This window comes from Ailuropoda melanoleuca, chromosome 10, assembly GCF_002007445.2.
Source record: "Ailuropoda melanoleuca isolate Jingjing chromosome 10, ASM200744v2, whole genome shotgun sequence".
Classification (NCBI taxonomy): domain Eukaryota; kingdom Metazoa; phylum Chordata; class Mammalia; order Carnivora; family Ursidae; genus Ailuropoda; species Ailuropoda melanoleuca.
In genome coordinates this window covers 60,216,513-60,230,611 of record NC_048227.1, presented here as the reverse complement: position 1 = coordinate 60,230,611, position 14,099 = coordinate 60,216,513, and the positions used below count along the sequence as shown (strand labels likewise).

At 38.1% G+C, this 14,099-nt stretch overlaps 1 protein-coding gene across 6 annotated transcripts in view; it reads left to right on the top strand.

Moving 5' to 3' along the window:
• CDK19 (cyclin dependent kinase 19) overlaps positions 1-14,099 on the top strand; it is a 168,095-nt gene that overhangs the window by 106,818 nt on the left and 47,178 nt on the right. For 5 of the 6 annotated variants that reach the window (XM_002927551.4, XM_034668987.1, XM_034668988.1 and 2 more), the window contains one exon: positions 12,351-12,461. The exons of the other annotated variant lie outside the window; for it this stretch is intronic. In XM_002927551.4, coding sequence (XP_002927597.4) covers positions 12,351-12,461 — 111 coding nt within the window. The remainder of the gene's footprint in view (positions 1-12,350; positions 12,462-14,099) is intronic. 6 annotated transcript variants of the gene reach the window in all.

Here is a 14,099-nt window from a genome sequence, read left to right as displayed (position 1 = left end):
AACAGTATTAACATATAATATCCTAGAGCAGTGGTTTCCAAACTCTTTGATTGTCATCCACTCTTTTTTTTATAATAATATTTTTTTATTATATTATGTTAGTCATCATTACAGTACATCCCTGGTTTTTGATGTAAAGTTCGATGATTCATTAGTTGCGTATAACACCCAGTGTACCATGCAATACGTGCCCTCCTTACTCCACTCTTGCTCTGGCTCTCTCCTGCTCATAACCTGTGAGGTACACGGTGTTTTCAATTATTTTCTGCTCTAATCCCAATTGAGGTGATTTCCCCTGGTGGATGGGAAATGCTGGTTGCAACTCACTAAACTGATTTCATAATCCGTTAATAGGTTATAAGCTGCAGTTAAAAAAGCACTGTATCTTAGAGTAAGTTTTTAGAAAAATTAAGAAATGCAGAGCAATATAAGGTAGCAAATTCAGTTATGCATAATTTGTTCCTTCAGGTAACTCCAGTTGATATTACAGAAGTATTGAAGAAATATAGCATAATAGGAATTCAAAAAGTATTGAAAAATTTGAAATGAAAAATTTTAAATCTCTGTCTTCCTCAGCCTGGTGCTTCTGTACAAAAGTAGCTTTTATAAATGACTTCTTTTGGCTTTACCAATATTTTTTTATGTGTATATCAGCACATATATATCTTCTATTTAAAATTTTTTTTCAAAGATTTTATTCATTTATTTTATTTATTTTTTTAAAGATTTTATTTATTTATTTTTGACAGAGAGAGCGAGCACAAGCACAAGCAGGGACAGGGGCAGATGGAGAAGCAGACTCCCGCTGAGCAGGGAGCCCCATGTGAGACTCCATCCCAGGACTCTGGGATCATGACCTGAGCTAAAGGCAGACAATTAACCGAATGAGCCACCCAGGCACCCATTATTCATTTATTTTAGAGAAACAGAGTGTGTCTGTGAGTGGGGTGAGGGGCAGAGAGAGAAGGAGAGGGACCAGCAGCCTTTGCCTTGAGCAGGGAGCCTGACAGGGATCCGATCCCACAACCCCAAGATCATGACCTGAGGTTAAACCAAGAGTCCCACACTCAACTGACTGAACCATCTAGGCGCCCCTGTATTTTTTAAAAAGTACCAAAAGATATATTCTGTTCCATCTATATCACTTAACATTTTATCTTGGTACTCTTTCCATACCAATAATACAGATTTTTGTTTGTATTTCTTTTTGTGAAATGTCTATTCATATTCTCTGCCCATTGTTTTATTGAAGTGTTTTTTTTCCTTAATGATTTTTGTAAACCCTATAAATCAAGCAAATTAGCCCTTTATGTTAATGTCTTACAATTGGTGATGTTTTCCACATTTGTTGTTAACCTTTTGACTTTGTTTAGGATATATTTTCTGAACAAGATAGTTTTGTAGTCAAATTTATTAACCTTTTCCCTGTGAGTTTTATTTAAAAGGAGAGCTTTTCCCTATAGCAGATATTTGTTGTTGTTTTTATTTTTTTATTTTTATTTTTTTTAAAGATTTTATTTATTTATTCGACAGAGATAGAGACAGCCAGCGAGAGGGGGAACACAAGCAGGGGGAGTGGGAGAGGAAGAAGCAGGCTCATAGCGGAGGAGCCTGATGTGGGGCTCGATCCCATAACGCCGGGATCACGCCCTGAGCCGAAGGCAGACGCTTAACCGCTGTGCCACCCAGGCCCCCCAGCCGATATTTGTTTTAAGCGTGACCAGAACTTATGTTGGAGAATTGCATTTCAAAGAGGAGAGTCTAGTGAGATTTAACATTTTATATATACTTTTCAAGCAGTCTTGAATGAAGACATTTCAAAGCTCCAAGATTATTCAAAGAAAGCTAATTAAAGTTAATGTCCTTTTTTGCATCTGTGTCTGCTAAACACAATATTATTGAAAGTTATAGTATTTTGAATTATCTTTCATCATTATAATGTAGTAATTACTAGTTTTTCTCCCTAATTGTTTTAACGTATTTTCATAAAAGTCACATATGTCACAGTGTAGCTCTTTTAAAAAAGTAAATACTCAGTGGAAATATTTTGGATTTATTAATTCTAGTAGATGTTTAATATGTTTAATATAAAAGAAGTCATCTATTTCATTGTGAAAACTCACCCCCCTCTGTGTTTGCTTATAATGCGTCCAAAGGTTTTTTAGCAGAATAGGAAGGAAGTGGATTTTCTGTTTAATGGAAACAATACAGTAGATATTTCCTGGATTGCATTTTGGTCAGATCATTTAGTAGCTTTACTTATTACTACTGTTTAAATTCCCCTGAGGTCTTCAGGAGCTATAAATGATTGATTTATTTGAGCCTTGACTTCACTGTGTTTATCTTCTCTGGAAGCATAGTGATGTGAAATACGTTTGAGTTACTGGTATTGGTATTTTAGCTATTAATTACTAATCAAAACCTTTAACTATAAATTGTAAATGTTAGTGCAATGTCTTGTAGTTGTATGGGAGGGGTGTCTGACGGCTGATATGCCAGTCATTCTGAAAAGCAGAACATCCAACATGGATTAAACCAGTTCCTTTAGAAAGCAACCCCCCCTCCCTCTCCCTGAAGATCCTCAGCCAGAACCATCTAGATGGCAGGCGGGGAGGGAGAGGGTAGGGGATGACTTTCAAGGCTACTTGGTTGCCTGCTTTTATTAAAGAAAATGTAAACCAGGGACACCTGGGTGGCTCAGTTGGTTAGGTGTCTGCCTTGGGCTCAGGTCATGATCCCAGGGTCCTGAGATCAAGCCCCGCATCAGGCTCCCTGCTTAGCTGGGAGCCTGCTTCTCCCTCTCCCTCTGCTACTCCCCCTGCCTGTGCTCTCTCTCTGTCAAATAAATAAAATCTTTAAAAATAAAAAATAAATAAATAAGAAAATGTAAACCATATATTTTAGAAGTATAAGCTATAAAGATTTGGGTTAGGTGTGAACCCAGATAGCTTGAGAGTGCACTGAAATAAAAATAAAGTTTATTATGGCCATTTAGGATAAAATTACTACTTTATTTGCTCAACTAATCAAATGCCAACTTCAATTTTCAGACTTAATAAATTCCTTGTTAGAAATTTTGTTTCTCCGTTTTGAAAATATTATTTTTTTCAATGGGGAATAAATGTCATTTAACCAATGTGTTTGAAAACCAATTCATATACTATTGCTTTTGTTTCTTCATTCAACAAGGCATCCTGAGTATCTACTTTGTGCCAAGTCCTGTGCCAGGTGGTTTTATAAATATTCATCGGCAAAGAAAAGACACATCTCTGTTACACAGTGAGAGGTTTGCCATGGCAAATTTAGAATAGGCTAGGAATTTCATTTGATACGTGCTCCTAAAAGATGAATGGTGAGGGAGTTCTTAGAGTTGGTGTCTTCACGACATAGAGTAACTGCCAGCGCACTTGCTGGCTGGTGGTGGCTCTGCACTTCTCCGTCCTCTTCCCAACAAGCACACTGCATTAGAGCACCTGCTCTGACTTCCCAGAGCAGGTTACGTTTGCTGTATATGTATATGCGTATTCTGTATTTTTCTTAATAGCCTCATCATAATTATAATTTAAAAGTTATTTTTTTACTCTTTCTCCTCTTTGGTCTCTATTACTCCGTAAGCTTAACCTGAGGTCCCTGTGCCTGCAGTATGCTCAGCACTCATGTTTATTAAGGCATTTTGATTTCTCTCTCTTTTTTTTTTTTTCTTTATCTTCGCTACCTGCTGGGTATTTTCTATCATGCTTCTGCCTTATCAGCATGTCCTAGGGCAAGGCTTTGTGGGAGATATTGGGTAATGGGCAGAATTCTGAGCAGTGGAGACCTTGGGAGCCCATCCCTGATGATGGCATAGGGAATATCCTTACGCAACATATGGCACAACATATGGCAATTATGATACTCCCTTTACCAAGGAAAAGCTCACTGGTCCTTAATTTGGATCTTATCCATCTGCCTCATTTACAATGCACTTTTATCTTGAATCTCAGCTCCTCCCAGCACACCATCCCCTCCCCTCAAGAGATTATTTCTGGAAAAACAGATTTAGCCTTCGGGGTGGATGGTTTTGAATGTTCTATTTAGGAATTTTAACTTTGAAGCCATTTAAGATTTTGGAATGGGAGAGTTAACATTATCAGACTTTTTATTTTAGAAAGATATTCTAATGTCAATGCATAGGATGTATTAAAAGAGATAGGAGAGGGGCGCCTGGGTGGCTCAGTTGGTTAAGTGTCTGCCTTTGACTCAGGTCATGATCCCAGGGTCCTGGGATCGAGCCCTGCATCGGGCTCTGTGCTCAGCGGGGACCCTGCTTCTCCCTCTCCTTCTTCCTGCTGCTCCCCCTGCTTGTGCTCTCTCTCTCTCTCTCTCTGTCAAATAAATAAATAAAATCTTTTAAAAAAACCCTCATAGTTTAAAAAGAACATATAAGCTATCATAGTTGAGGGTATATTGATTGATTGATTGATTACAGACTTCACTTGGTTTCAAGTATCTCTCAAGTACCTGTAGTACTTGAGGTCAGAGAGAAAAGGAAACCAGATTTCTACAAAATGGAAAGGAAAGTAACTTTCCTATAGCCATAGTATTATTTATAGATTGTACCAGGGGAGTTTCAGGAATTTGGTAAGGAAATGCTATGGCGTTCCCCATTGCAGCACATCTCCTTTTTTTTTTTCTTAAAGATTTAACTTACTTATTTGAAAGAGCACAAGCAGGGGGAGCAGCAGAGGGAGAGAGAGAAGCAGGGTCCCACTGAGCTGGGAGTCTGATGCTGGGCTTGATCCCAGGTCCCTGGGATCATGACCCGAGCTGAAGGCAGATGCTTAATGGACTGAGCCACCCAGGCACCCCAGCAACACATCTCCCTTTAACAGGTTCTCTGACTGTCCAGATTGGTTGGTCTCTTCCACTTATGTATACGGGCAATAATAGCTATTATTCATCAAGAACTTACAGTATGCCAGGCATTCTGCCTATATTATGTCATTTAGTCCATATCACATTCTTGTTAATAAGAGTTAATTAATAAGAGTAATAACTATAATTTATCAGGTACTTACTATGTCCTATGCATTGTGTTACATAGTCAGTGTGTACTTATATTCACTGAATTTGTACAGACCCTGTGTTTGTTTTTGGCATTAGATATTCATTATTCCATGAGGTCCAGAGGGGTTTTGAAATCCACTTGCTTTATATCATAGTTAATAAGTCAGGACTCAAACTCAGATCTCGGAATTCTAAAACCTGTACTTTTTGCCTTCTGCCTGCTGCTTCACTATTACCTCTACTCTGTGGCAGCAGGAGCATTGACCTCCCTGAAGCTTATGACTGGTACCTAAGCAGTCTCCCTAAAGTAAAATAAAGCAAAATAATTTAGGGCCACCTTGACCCAGCTCTGGGTTACTGTTTTATAGACCCCTTTTCAGGGTATGAGTGCCACCTGCTGGAAGGTTATAATGTATCTATGTGTTTGCAGAGACCAGCTTCCAAAAGGGCTGCTGTCACAGACGTGGAAGGGGCAGATTTCAAAATGCTAATTCTTAGATTTCAGTTTAGGAATACTGCAGCATTTTGGAATTAGGTGAATCTCCTCTTTGCCATAAAATAAACTGCTTTGTGTTCTGGGTTTTTTTGTGTGTATCATTTTAAAAAAATGATAACACTCAGGTGTTTCCTAAAGTAAAGCCATTTCATCATGGGAAAGATTGATAGTCAAATGAAACACACAGTTACTTGCAACAGATCAAATAAGAGTAGAAAATTGAGGGCGCCTGGGCGGCTCAGTCAGTTAAGTGTCCAATTTTTCAGCTCAGGTCATGATCTCAGGGTTGTGAGATCAAGCCCCCTGACTGCACTGGGTGTGGAGCCTGCTTAAGATTTTCTCTCTCTCCCTCTCTGCTCCTCCCCCACCTCTGTCTCTCTCTTCCTCTCTTAAAAAAAAAGAATAGAAAATTGAATTTACTTTGAGATAAGTGAGTTATTGAAGTATAAGAGGACCCTTTCCATTCAGATACCCTAAAAGAGGAATCTGGAACCCATGGGGGCATCAGAGACTTGGAGAATAGAAAGGGGACAAAAGGGGAAGAAAGATGTGTGTATAAAAATTAGAATGAGTTCTGTAATTGGTAGTCTAGCCCAAGCCTCCCCAAAGTGAGTCAGGATTCTAAATAGTGCCTTAGGGAAAAAAGATTAGGATTGTAACTTTGAATTATTATATGTTTGGGATAGTTAAAAGTGGATACTCTTTATAGCACTTACATGCCCTTGAAGGAAGAGCAGATAAAATCTTGGAATGTTCATTGCACATTCTTCATTAGGCTCCTTTGAGATTATGTTAGTACTCTGAGTATCTGCACAGGAGATGTTATCATTTAGTGTGGGATTTTCATAGGAAAATCACATTATACTTAACTGTTATTTAGATATGATTAAAGCATATCTGTAGTTGCATGATGTCATGTTGAACAAATATTTGTGTAACAGGAGATTCAAGTCCATTGGTAAAATCTAATATTGCCGAGAATGTAGGAAAGTACAAGCACAACCATCTCCTTCTTTCTTTGAGTCCCTTTTCAGATCAATCACATAAGAAACTGTGATAGTTTGATAGTATCTTATCCTAGCAGGAGATATCTTGCTGGAGAGAAAGAACTGTCTTTTGGGGGTTTATGTTTACATGTGTGTGAGTCTTTAAATGATAAGCGTTTAGTTTTTAAATTATAAGAGCTCATTATAAAAAACTTGTAAAATAGAAAAACAGAACTAAAAATCACACCTAATCCCCTAAGATTTTTTGATTATTAATGTTTTGATTTATTTCCTATTTTATAGACATTTAATATTTTGCAGCCTTTTTATGTTACATCACAATATTATAGTGTAAGTCTTTTCTCATGAAGTTAAAAAACCCTTGGCCTATGTGTATGAGGCCACAATATGTGGATATACCGTAATTCACCTAATGGCTTTCTTATAGGACATTTATATTTGCTGTTTTTGTTTATTTGTTTCTTCAGCAAATAGTGGTAGGGAAATTTCCTTTTTCTCATTTGTCTGCTTCAGTAAATCGGGGTAGAGAGTACGCTCTTGTATAGCATTTGTTTAGGGTCTAGCACTGTGTTGGTTAACTAGCCTTGAAAGTAACCAGTGATTGAAGTAATCTCTGTTTTTTTCCTCAGGTGTGTCCCCCCAGGTCCCCTTTTCCTGCGTGCATTTTCTTCAGAATTTTGTAGTGCTTATTTCATTCATAGCCCTTTCAGGGAACACCCTTGCAGCACCCTTTTCCGTTTCAGGTTCTGCACAGTGAAACACCTCACTCTGAGCTCTTAAGAGCTATGTTTCTGCCCTTCACATCAAGGCAGCTCTCTTCTGCTTCTGGTAGTGTGGGCGCTAGTTGAGAGAACTATTCCTTTTTAAGCTTAAAATAGATGTAGCTTGCAGAAAGTCGGTATCCTTAGAACTATTTTAGACACAGTCTATTCAGTTTATTAAAAACAAAATCATTCAAAACACCTTTGGAAGGATACCAAAGTTTTATAATATTCCAAGCTGTTTGCTGGTGTATTTTGTAAGAACTAGGTAACTTCAGTAGATTTAATTCTTTTGACAAATATTTATTGAGTGCTTACTCAATAAATTATTAGGCACCATTTTAAGCACGGGGGGCGGGGTTATAAAACCAGCAAAAACTTTGCCTTCATGGAGCTTATAGGTTAATGGAGAGAGACAGACAATAAACAAGATAAAATAAATAAACAATACCTAGGTCCCCAATTCCTTAAATGAAGCCTCAGGAACCACATGTGTTTTAGATTAAAATATTTTGAAAAGATTTTAGAAAGATGATATGGTTTATATATTATGTCACCTAACACCCAGGGAAATCGTAATCAAACCTGTTAATATTCTTTAGTGTAGAAGTATGATCATTCACACTTGGGTGCGTAAAGACTATAACAGCTTCACATTAGGGCAAGTGAGATATTTATGCAAAATGAGTATCAAAGGATAATTTTCAAAAATAAAATTATGATGTGATACAGATACAAAATGAGCACATTTTGAAGATTTTATTTAACTTATTAAATGAAGGAACCCAGTAGATGGTATAGCCCATTCGAAGGAGAATCCTTAGAACAGACGTATTTATAGATCAGGAATATTAAAATGATGGGCAAATTGAGGCAAAACTCACCTCTTCCATAACGGGAGAGGGAAGTCAGTGAACCTGTCCTTGACAGGACAGTTTGCATGTGTATAGACAAGAATTATCCTGCATTGTTATCAGTTATCTATAATGTACTGAGTTGTAAAATAGCTTCCATAGGATCAGAATCTGATAACCTGAAAGGGTGTACCCTTGACAGTGCATTTTTTTTTCCATTAAGGTTAAATTTTTTTTCCCTACATGAGTTCCTAGAAAGCTTTGTTTTCTGAGAGCTTTAGAATTATAGATAAGGGATAGAGAGCTATAATAGTTTGACAGTGATAGTGCTTTGCAGAAAAATAAAGGTGCAGAGGGAGGTTGTAATTGCAAATAGGAGACCCAAGAAAGACTTGCCGAGAAAGTGGTATTGTGAATAGAGTTAAAGCAGAGGAAGTTGGGGCGCCAGGGTGGCTCAGTCGTTAAGCGTCTGTCTTCGGCCCAGGGCGTGATCCCAGGGTCCTGGGATTGAGCCCCGCATCGGGCTCCCCGCCTTGCTGGGAGCCTGCTTCTTCCTCTCCCACTCCCCCTGCTTGTGTTCCCTCTCTTGCTGGCTGTCTCTTTCTCTGTCAAATAAATAAATAAAATCTTAAAAAAAAAAATAAAGTAGAGGAAGTTGTTTACCTGAGTAACTGGAATGATGAGGTTGCTATGAACTGAGCCGGGGTAAGAGCAGTTAGGTAGAGGGCAGGGGCGGTGGATATCACCGCCTCAGTTTGGGCCCTTAGGCATTGAAGTAGAGATGTTGATGCAGTTGGATACATATCGCTGGAGCTCAGGGAAGATGTGCGGACAGAGATAAACATTTGGGAGTTCATGCACGTCAGTGACATTTAAAGCCCTCAAACTAGATGAGATAACTAAAAACAGGGCTTCTTCTATGTGCCAGGCCCTGCGTTAGTCCCTGGGGATACAGGGATAAATTAAAAACTGTCCTCAAGGTTTAATGGGGGACAGTTGTAAACAGCTAAAGCAGTATAAAAAATACTAATATAAATACACATAAAGTACGGATGATTTCGTGAAGCCAAATCTAAGAGACGTCTTAAACTACGTGACCCTCAAACTTCCTTGTTCGGTGACCTGACCATGAGACACACACAGAAGATAGTTAAGGTGCTGGACCCTTTAATATCCACTGGCTTCTCCACTAACCCTCTGTGCTCATCAAGTTTCCAGTGATATTAGAGAGCCTCGCTGGTGACACTTCTGCATGGCTTACAAGGCTCCCCATTATTTGGCCTTTGTCTTATCTCTTGCTTTACGTGGATGAATAAAGACTATAACAGTGAGATATTTCTGCAGAATGAGTATCAAAGGATAACTGTACACTTAAAAATGGTTAAAATGGTAAGTTTAGGGGCGCCTGGGTGGCACAGCGGTTGGGCGTCTGCCTTCGGCTCAGGGCGTGATCCCGGCGTTATGGGATCGAGCCCCACATCAGGCTCCTCTGCTGTGAGCCTGCTTCTTCCTCTCCCACTCCCCCTCTTGTGTTCCCTCTCTCACTGGCTGTCTCTACTTCTGTCGAATAAATAAATAAAATCTTTAAAAAAAAATGGTAAGTTTATGTTACGTATATTTTACAACAATAAAAAAAAAAGAGCTGGAAAAGAAAAGACCTAGAAATTTATTGCTGCCGTAATGAAGAAAAAGGAAGATTTCTACTTACGATACTAATATTGTATTGAAGATTTCTACCTACAATACCAATATTGTATACTGACATTGGAGAGAATTTCTAGGATAGATTGTATTGAAAAAAACTTAAGTGTTATCTTTTGAGTAAATGAGGACAGATAAAAATATATACTCATCTTTGCTTTATTTGCATAAAGAAACACTGGAAGGATTAACTAATAAAAGTTGTTAGTTTTAGCAGGAAAGGAGGACTAAGGTCACCAGGGGCAGGCATGGTTATGAGACATCTCAGTGTATATCCTTTTATGTACTTTTGATTTTTGGACCATGTAAATGTATTACCTATTCAAAGTAATGTTCAAACATGGGAGTTAAAGTGGTTTCATTGTAGAGAGATCACCAATTTGTAGTCACAGAAAACATAATTTTTTAAAGATAGTGATGAAACATTGCTGCATGTGACATCCCCTTCCCCCAACAAGTCAGAACCTGGTTTAGATGCAGCAGTGAGTTTCACCTCCCTTCCACTGCAGGCAACAAAGAGAACGTATTTTGGGTAGAGACTTAATAAAGCCAAACTCTCTAAGTTCATTAATACCAAGAGTCAGAAAGAGAGGGTGACAAGACATTGCACCTGCAGTGAGGCCTCTTCCCAGGGTCCAAGAGCTTGAAGGTTGACCATGGCAAATAGGGTCATTAAACATATTAACCTACTGTGTCAGAGAGCCTAAACCATTCAAAAACAGGAAACTGTCTGGATATAGCTCTGTATCCCCCACTTTCTCTGATTCAGTCATTAATTAGGAGCATATTATGTCTAACATTTGCGTCTGAAGCAAGAAGCAGGGTTGTTTAACATTTCTTAGGCAGTGGGAACAGAGATAGCAGCCGAAAGCTGAGCACCCACCTCATGGCCCCACCGCCCTCCTTCTCCACCAAGGGAGTAGGACTGTTCTATCTTCCCTGGACAATTCCTTCCAGCTCTCCTTTCCCACCTAGATCCAGTAGGCGATGCGGGTAGAACCCTGAGGCAGGCTGTGTGAAGCAGGAGCCCATCCTAAGCCTTGTTTCTTAGCTGTGTTCCAGGGCATGTGGGTTGAGGGAGAACCCAGGGAGTCCTATCCCGGAACCATGCCCAAATTATAGCCAGTAGAGCACCACCTTCCAGCAAAGGTGGTCAAGTGCAGGTCAAGAGAAAGGGTTGAAGTATAGAGCCAAAATGAGAGAATTGAAGGACTGGGAAACAACATTGAAAGTAGTGAAGGATTAGGCAACTGGGAAGTAATTTATGAAAAGTTCCAGAGATGGAATTCACATGAATTTGTACAGGATTTCAGCACAGGCACCGAAGGTATACTTTACTCATTTCAAGTCATTGGGAAAAAATAATAATAAAATTATTAGAATGGGTAAGGAATTTGTTTCTCTTGCCTCGTTAATCGGTTTGTGTGTCTGTCTTGCCCATTACACTGCGGGAATTGAAGACAAAAACTTCAGCCATTGTGGACAAAGCATGGACTTTGGAATTAGGCAGATCTCTTTAAATACAAACCTCTTCTCTTTCTAGGTGTTTGGTTTTGGTCAAACTGTTTTTATGACACTGACTTCAGGTTCCACGTGCATCATAGGATTGTTATAAGGATTAAACGAGAGAAAAACATGTATATATAATCGTCCGACACACAGAGTATTCAGTAGAAATTTCATTCCCTCTCCCTTTTTGTATCTCCCACAGAGTTTTACATTTAAAAGACATTGAAAATATCAAATTGAGCATGTTAGTGTTAAATCTGAACCCTGGTTAAGGACTGCCTGAGGCAGGCGTGTTTATAAGGCTTTCCCCTGGAACAGCGAATGTTGTTGTTGCTAAATAATTTATGGGCCAAGTGCTAAGGTTTCACTTGCGGGTCTGGTCTACCTTATGATTTCCTTCTTACTCTCAGGGTCTGGCTTCTATTCCTTATTCTCTGTTTATGGGACCTCTTCTCCACACCACTTTTTTTTTTTTTTTTTAATCAGTGAGTATCAGAGTCATTACCTTATGCTCATTGCTTTTCTAGAAAACCTCAGGTACATGCTCTAGGCATGGATACGTGTAGGGATGTTAAATCTCCTTCCTTCTTTTGTCAAATATTTACTGAGCACCTACTGTGCTAGGGTAGAAAAAAACAGAAATAATACGTGATTCCTGCCCCCAATAGTAAAGAAAAAAAAAATCACATTCCAGATTATATTTAATGACTTCATGATATGATGTTTACTTTTCTTTACCCTTTTACATTTTGCTACTTAAAATGATCCCATTTTGAAAACACACACATACAGGTGGAAAAAGGATTTGGAAGGATATGCACCAAGATGGGGCAGAGCTTATCTTGGAGTAGGGGTATTTTTTTTCTTTTATTTTGCTTATCTGGATTGTCTAAATTTTCAAAGATTTCACTAGAAAATGCATCATTTCCCCCTGCTTGCGAACAGGAGAGTGACCCCCTCTTCCTCTTGCATTCAGCTTTTGCGAGAATTGAAGCACCCTAACGTGATCGCCTTGCAGAAGGTGTTCCTTTCTCACAGTGACAGGAAGGTGTGGCTGCTCTTTGATTATGCAGAACATGATTTGTGGGTAAGTCTAAACGAGCTTTATTTTTAGGACTATTTCATCTAGGTATGGAGAAACAGATTAATGTATGCACTGCGTATTGCTAATGCATGTAAAGGAAAACTTGCTTTGTTGACCAGAGTTTAAAATAAGTATCAAATGCAAATGCAGATTTAAAAGAACTCAAGCAATAAACACCGTCATATACTGAGAAGATGGAATTTGTAACACTCAGAAATTTCACTTCAGAAAGTGTTAATGTGTGTGAGATTATAATTTTATGCAAGTCATCAGTGACACTTTACTGATAATCTGTAGTGAAAATTGCTTTCTTTTGTGGTACACACGGTAGTTCAAATTTCACCAGTTATGTACTCGTGAATAATTTCCCTTTCTAAGTTAAGGTCAATCTCTTGCAGCATTTTTCCAATTAAAACCGACTCCACCAAATGGAAGTACATATATAGTTTTACAAATATTAGCCCCCAATTCTAATTCCAAATTTTTTATGTTAGAAGTCAGGGTATTTAAACATTTTATCCAAGGAGTTGCTAAAAGTAAAAAAAATCATACTTGGCAGTAAGTCCAGATTTTTGATAGTTAAGTTTTGACTTAACATAGTGTGGTGTGTCATCTATGCATATGGCACATCTGTTTAGAGTAACTTTCACAGACTTATAGGTCTTGAAGGAACTTTCAGAATTTATGCTATTATAGCATATTGACAAGAATGTCCAGTGAATTTTTCTCATGGATATGCATAAAAATTATGTTTTCCCCATTTCTCTGTATCCTTTATATTTCTGCCAAGGTTTATTTGATAACATGTGCACTTCACTTTGAACCTCAGTGATGTGATGAAAGAACATGTAGTACTTTGGGCTAGTCAGGCCCTGCAGAACTGTGTCGTTTGTAACATGGCGGCCCCTAGCCGCGTGTGCCTATGGAGCACCTGAAGTGTAGCTGGTCTAAATTGAGATGCGCTATAGATATAAAATATACTCTGGCTTTTGAAGATTTAGTAGGAAGAAAAAATGTAAAATATCTCATTAATATGTTTTATATTGATTATATGTTGAAATGATAATATTTTGAATATACTGGGCTAATTAAAATATATTCCATTAATTTTACCTGTTTCTTTTTTTTTCTTTTGATGTGGCTATAAAAGGTTGAAAGTTATATATGTGTAGCTCTTACTATATATATATATATAAAAATATATATATATTTTGGGGGGGCACTGCTGCTACAGTATAAACCCTAATTTTCTATTAGTTCTTTAAATAAAGTACATATTGTTGAACAGTTTATAAAAAAGCAAGAAATCCATGTAAACAGGTTAAAATTTTTCCATACGATTTGGCCACTTTAAAGTTAGTGGAGCATTGTTGACAGCTTTACCAGTGTTGTTTAATAGGGGTTTAAGTGGCCTTTAATACCCATTATGTCACGTTTTGCATAGGGGTGAGGTGAAGATGGAGGTACAGGTTTGGGGGACAGGTAGCATTTCTTCCCTGTCATTGTAATGTTTTTATAACCTAGAAATAACATGTGGACATAAAAATTATAATATGTTGATGCAGTTGTATTTATTCCAATGGGATCGAATTTCCCATTTTTCCTCTCCCTATTCCTTTCTAGCGATTTCCTATTTAATAT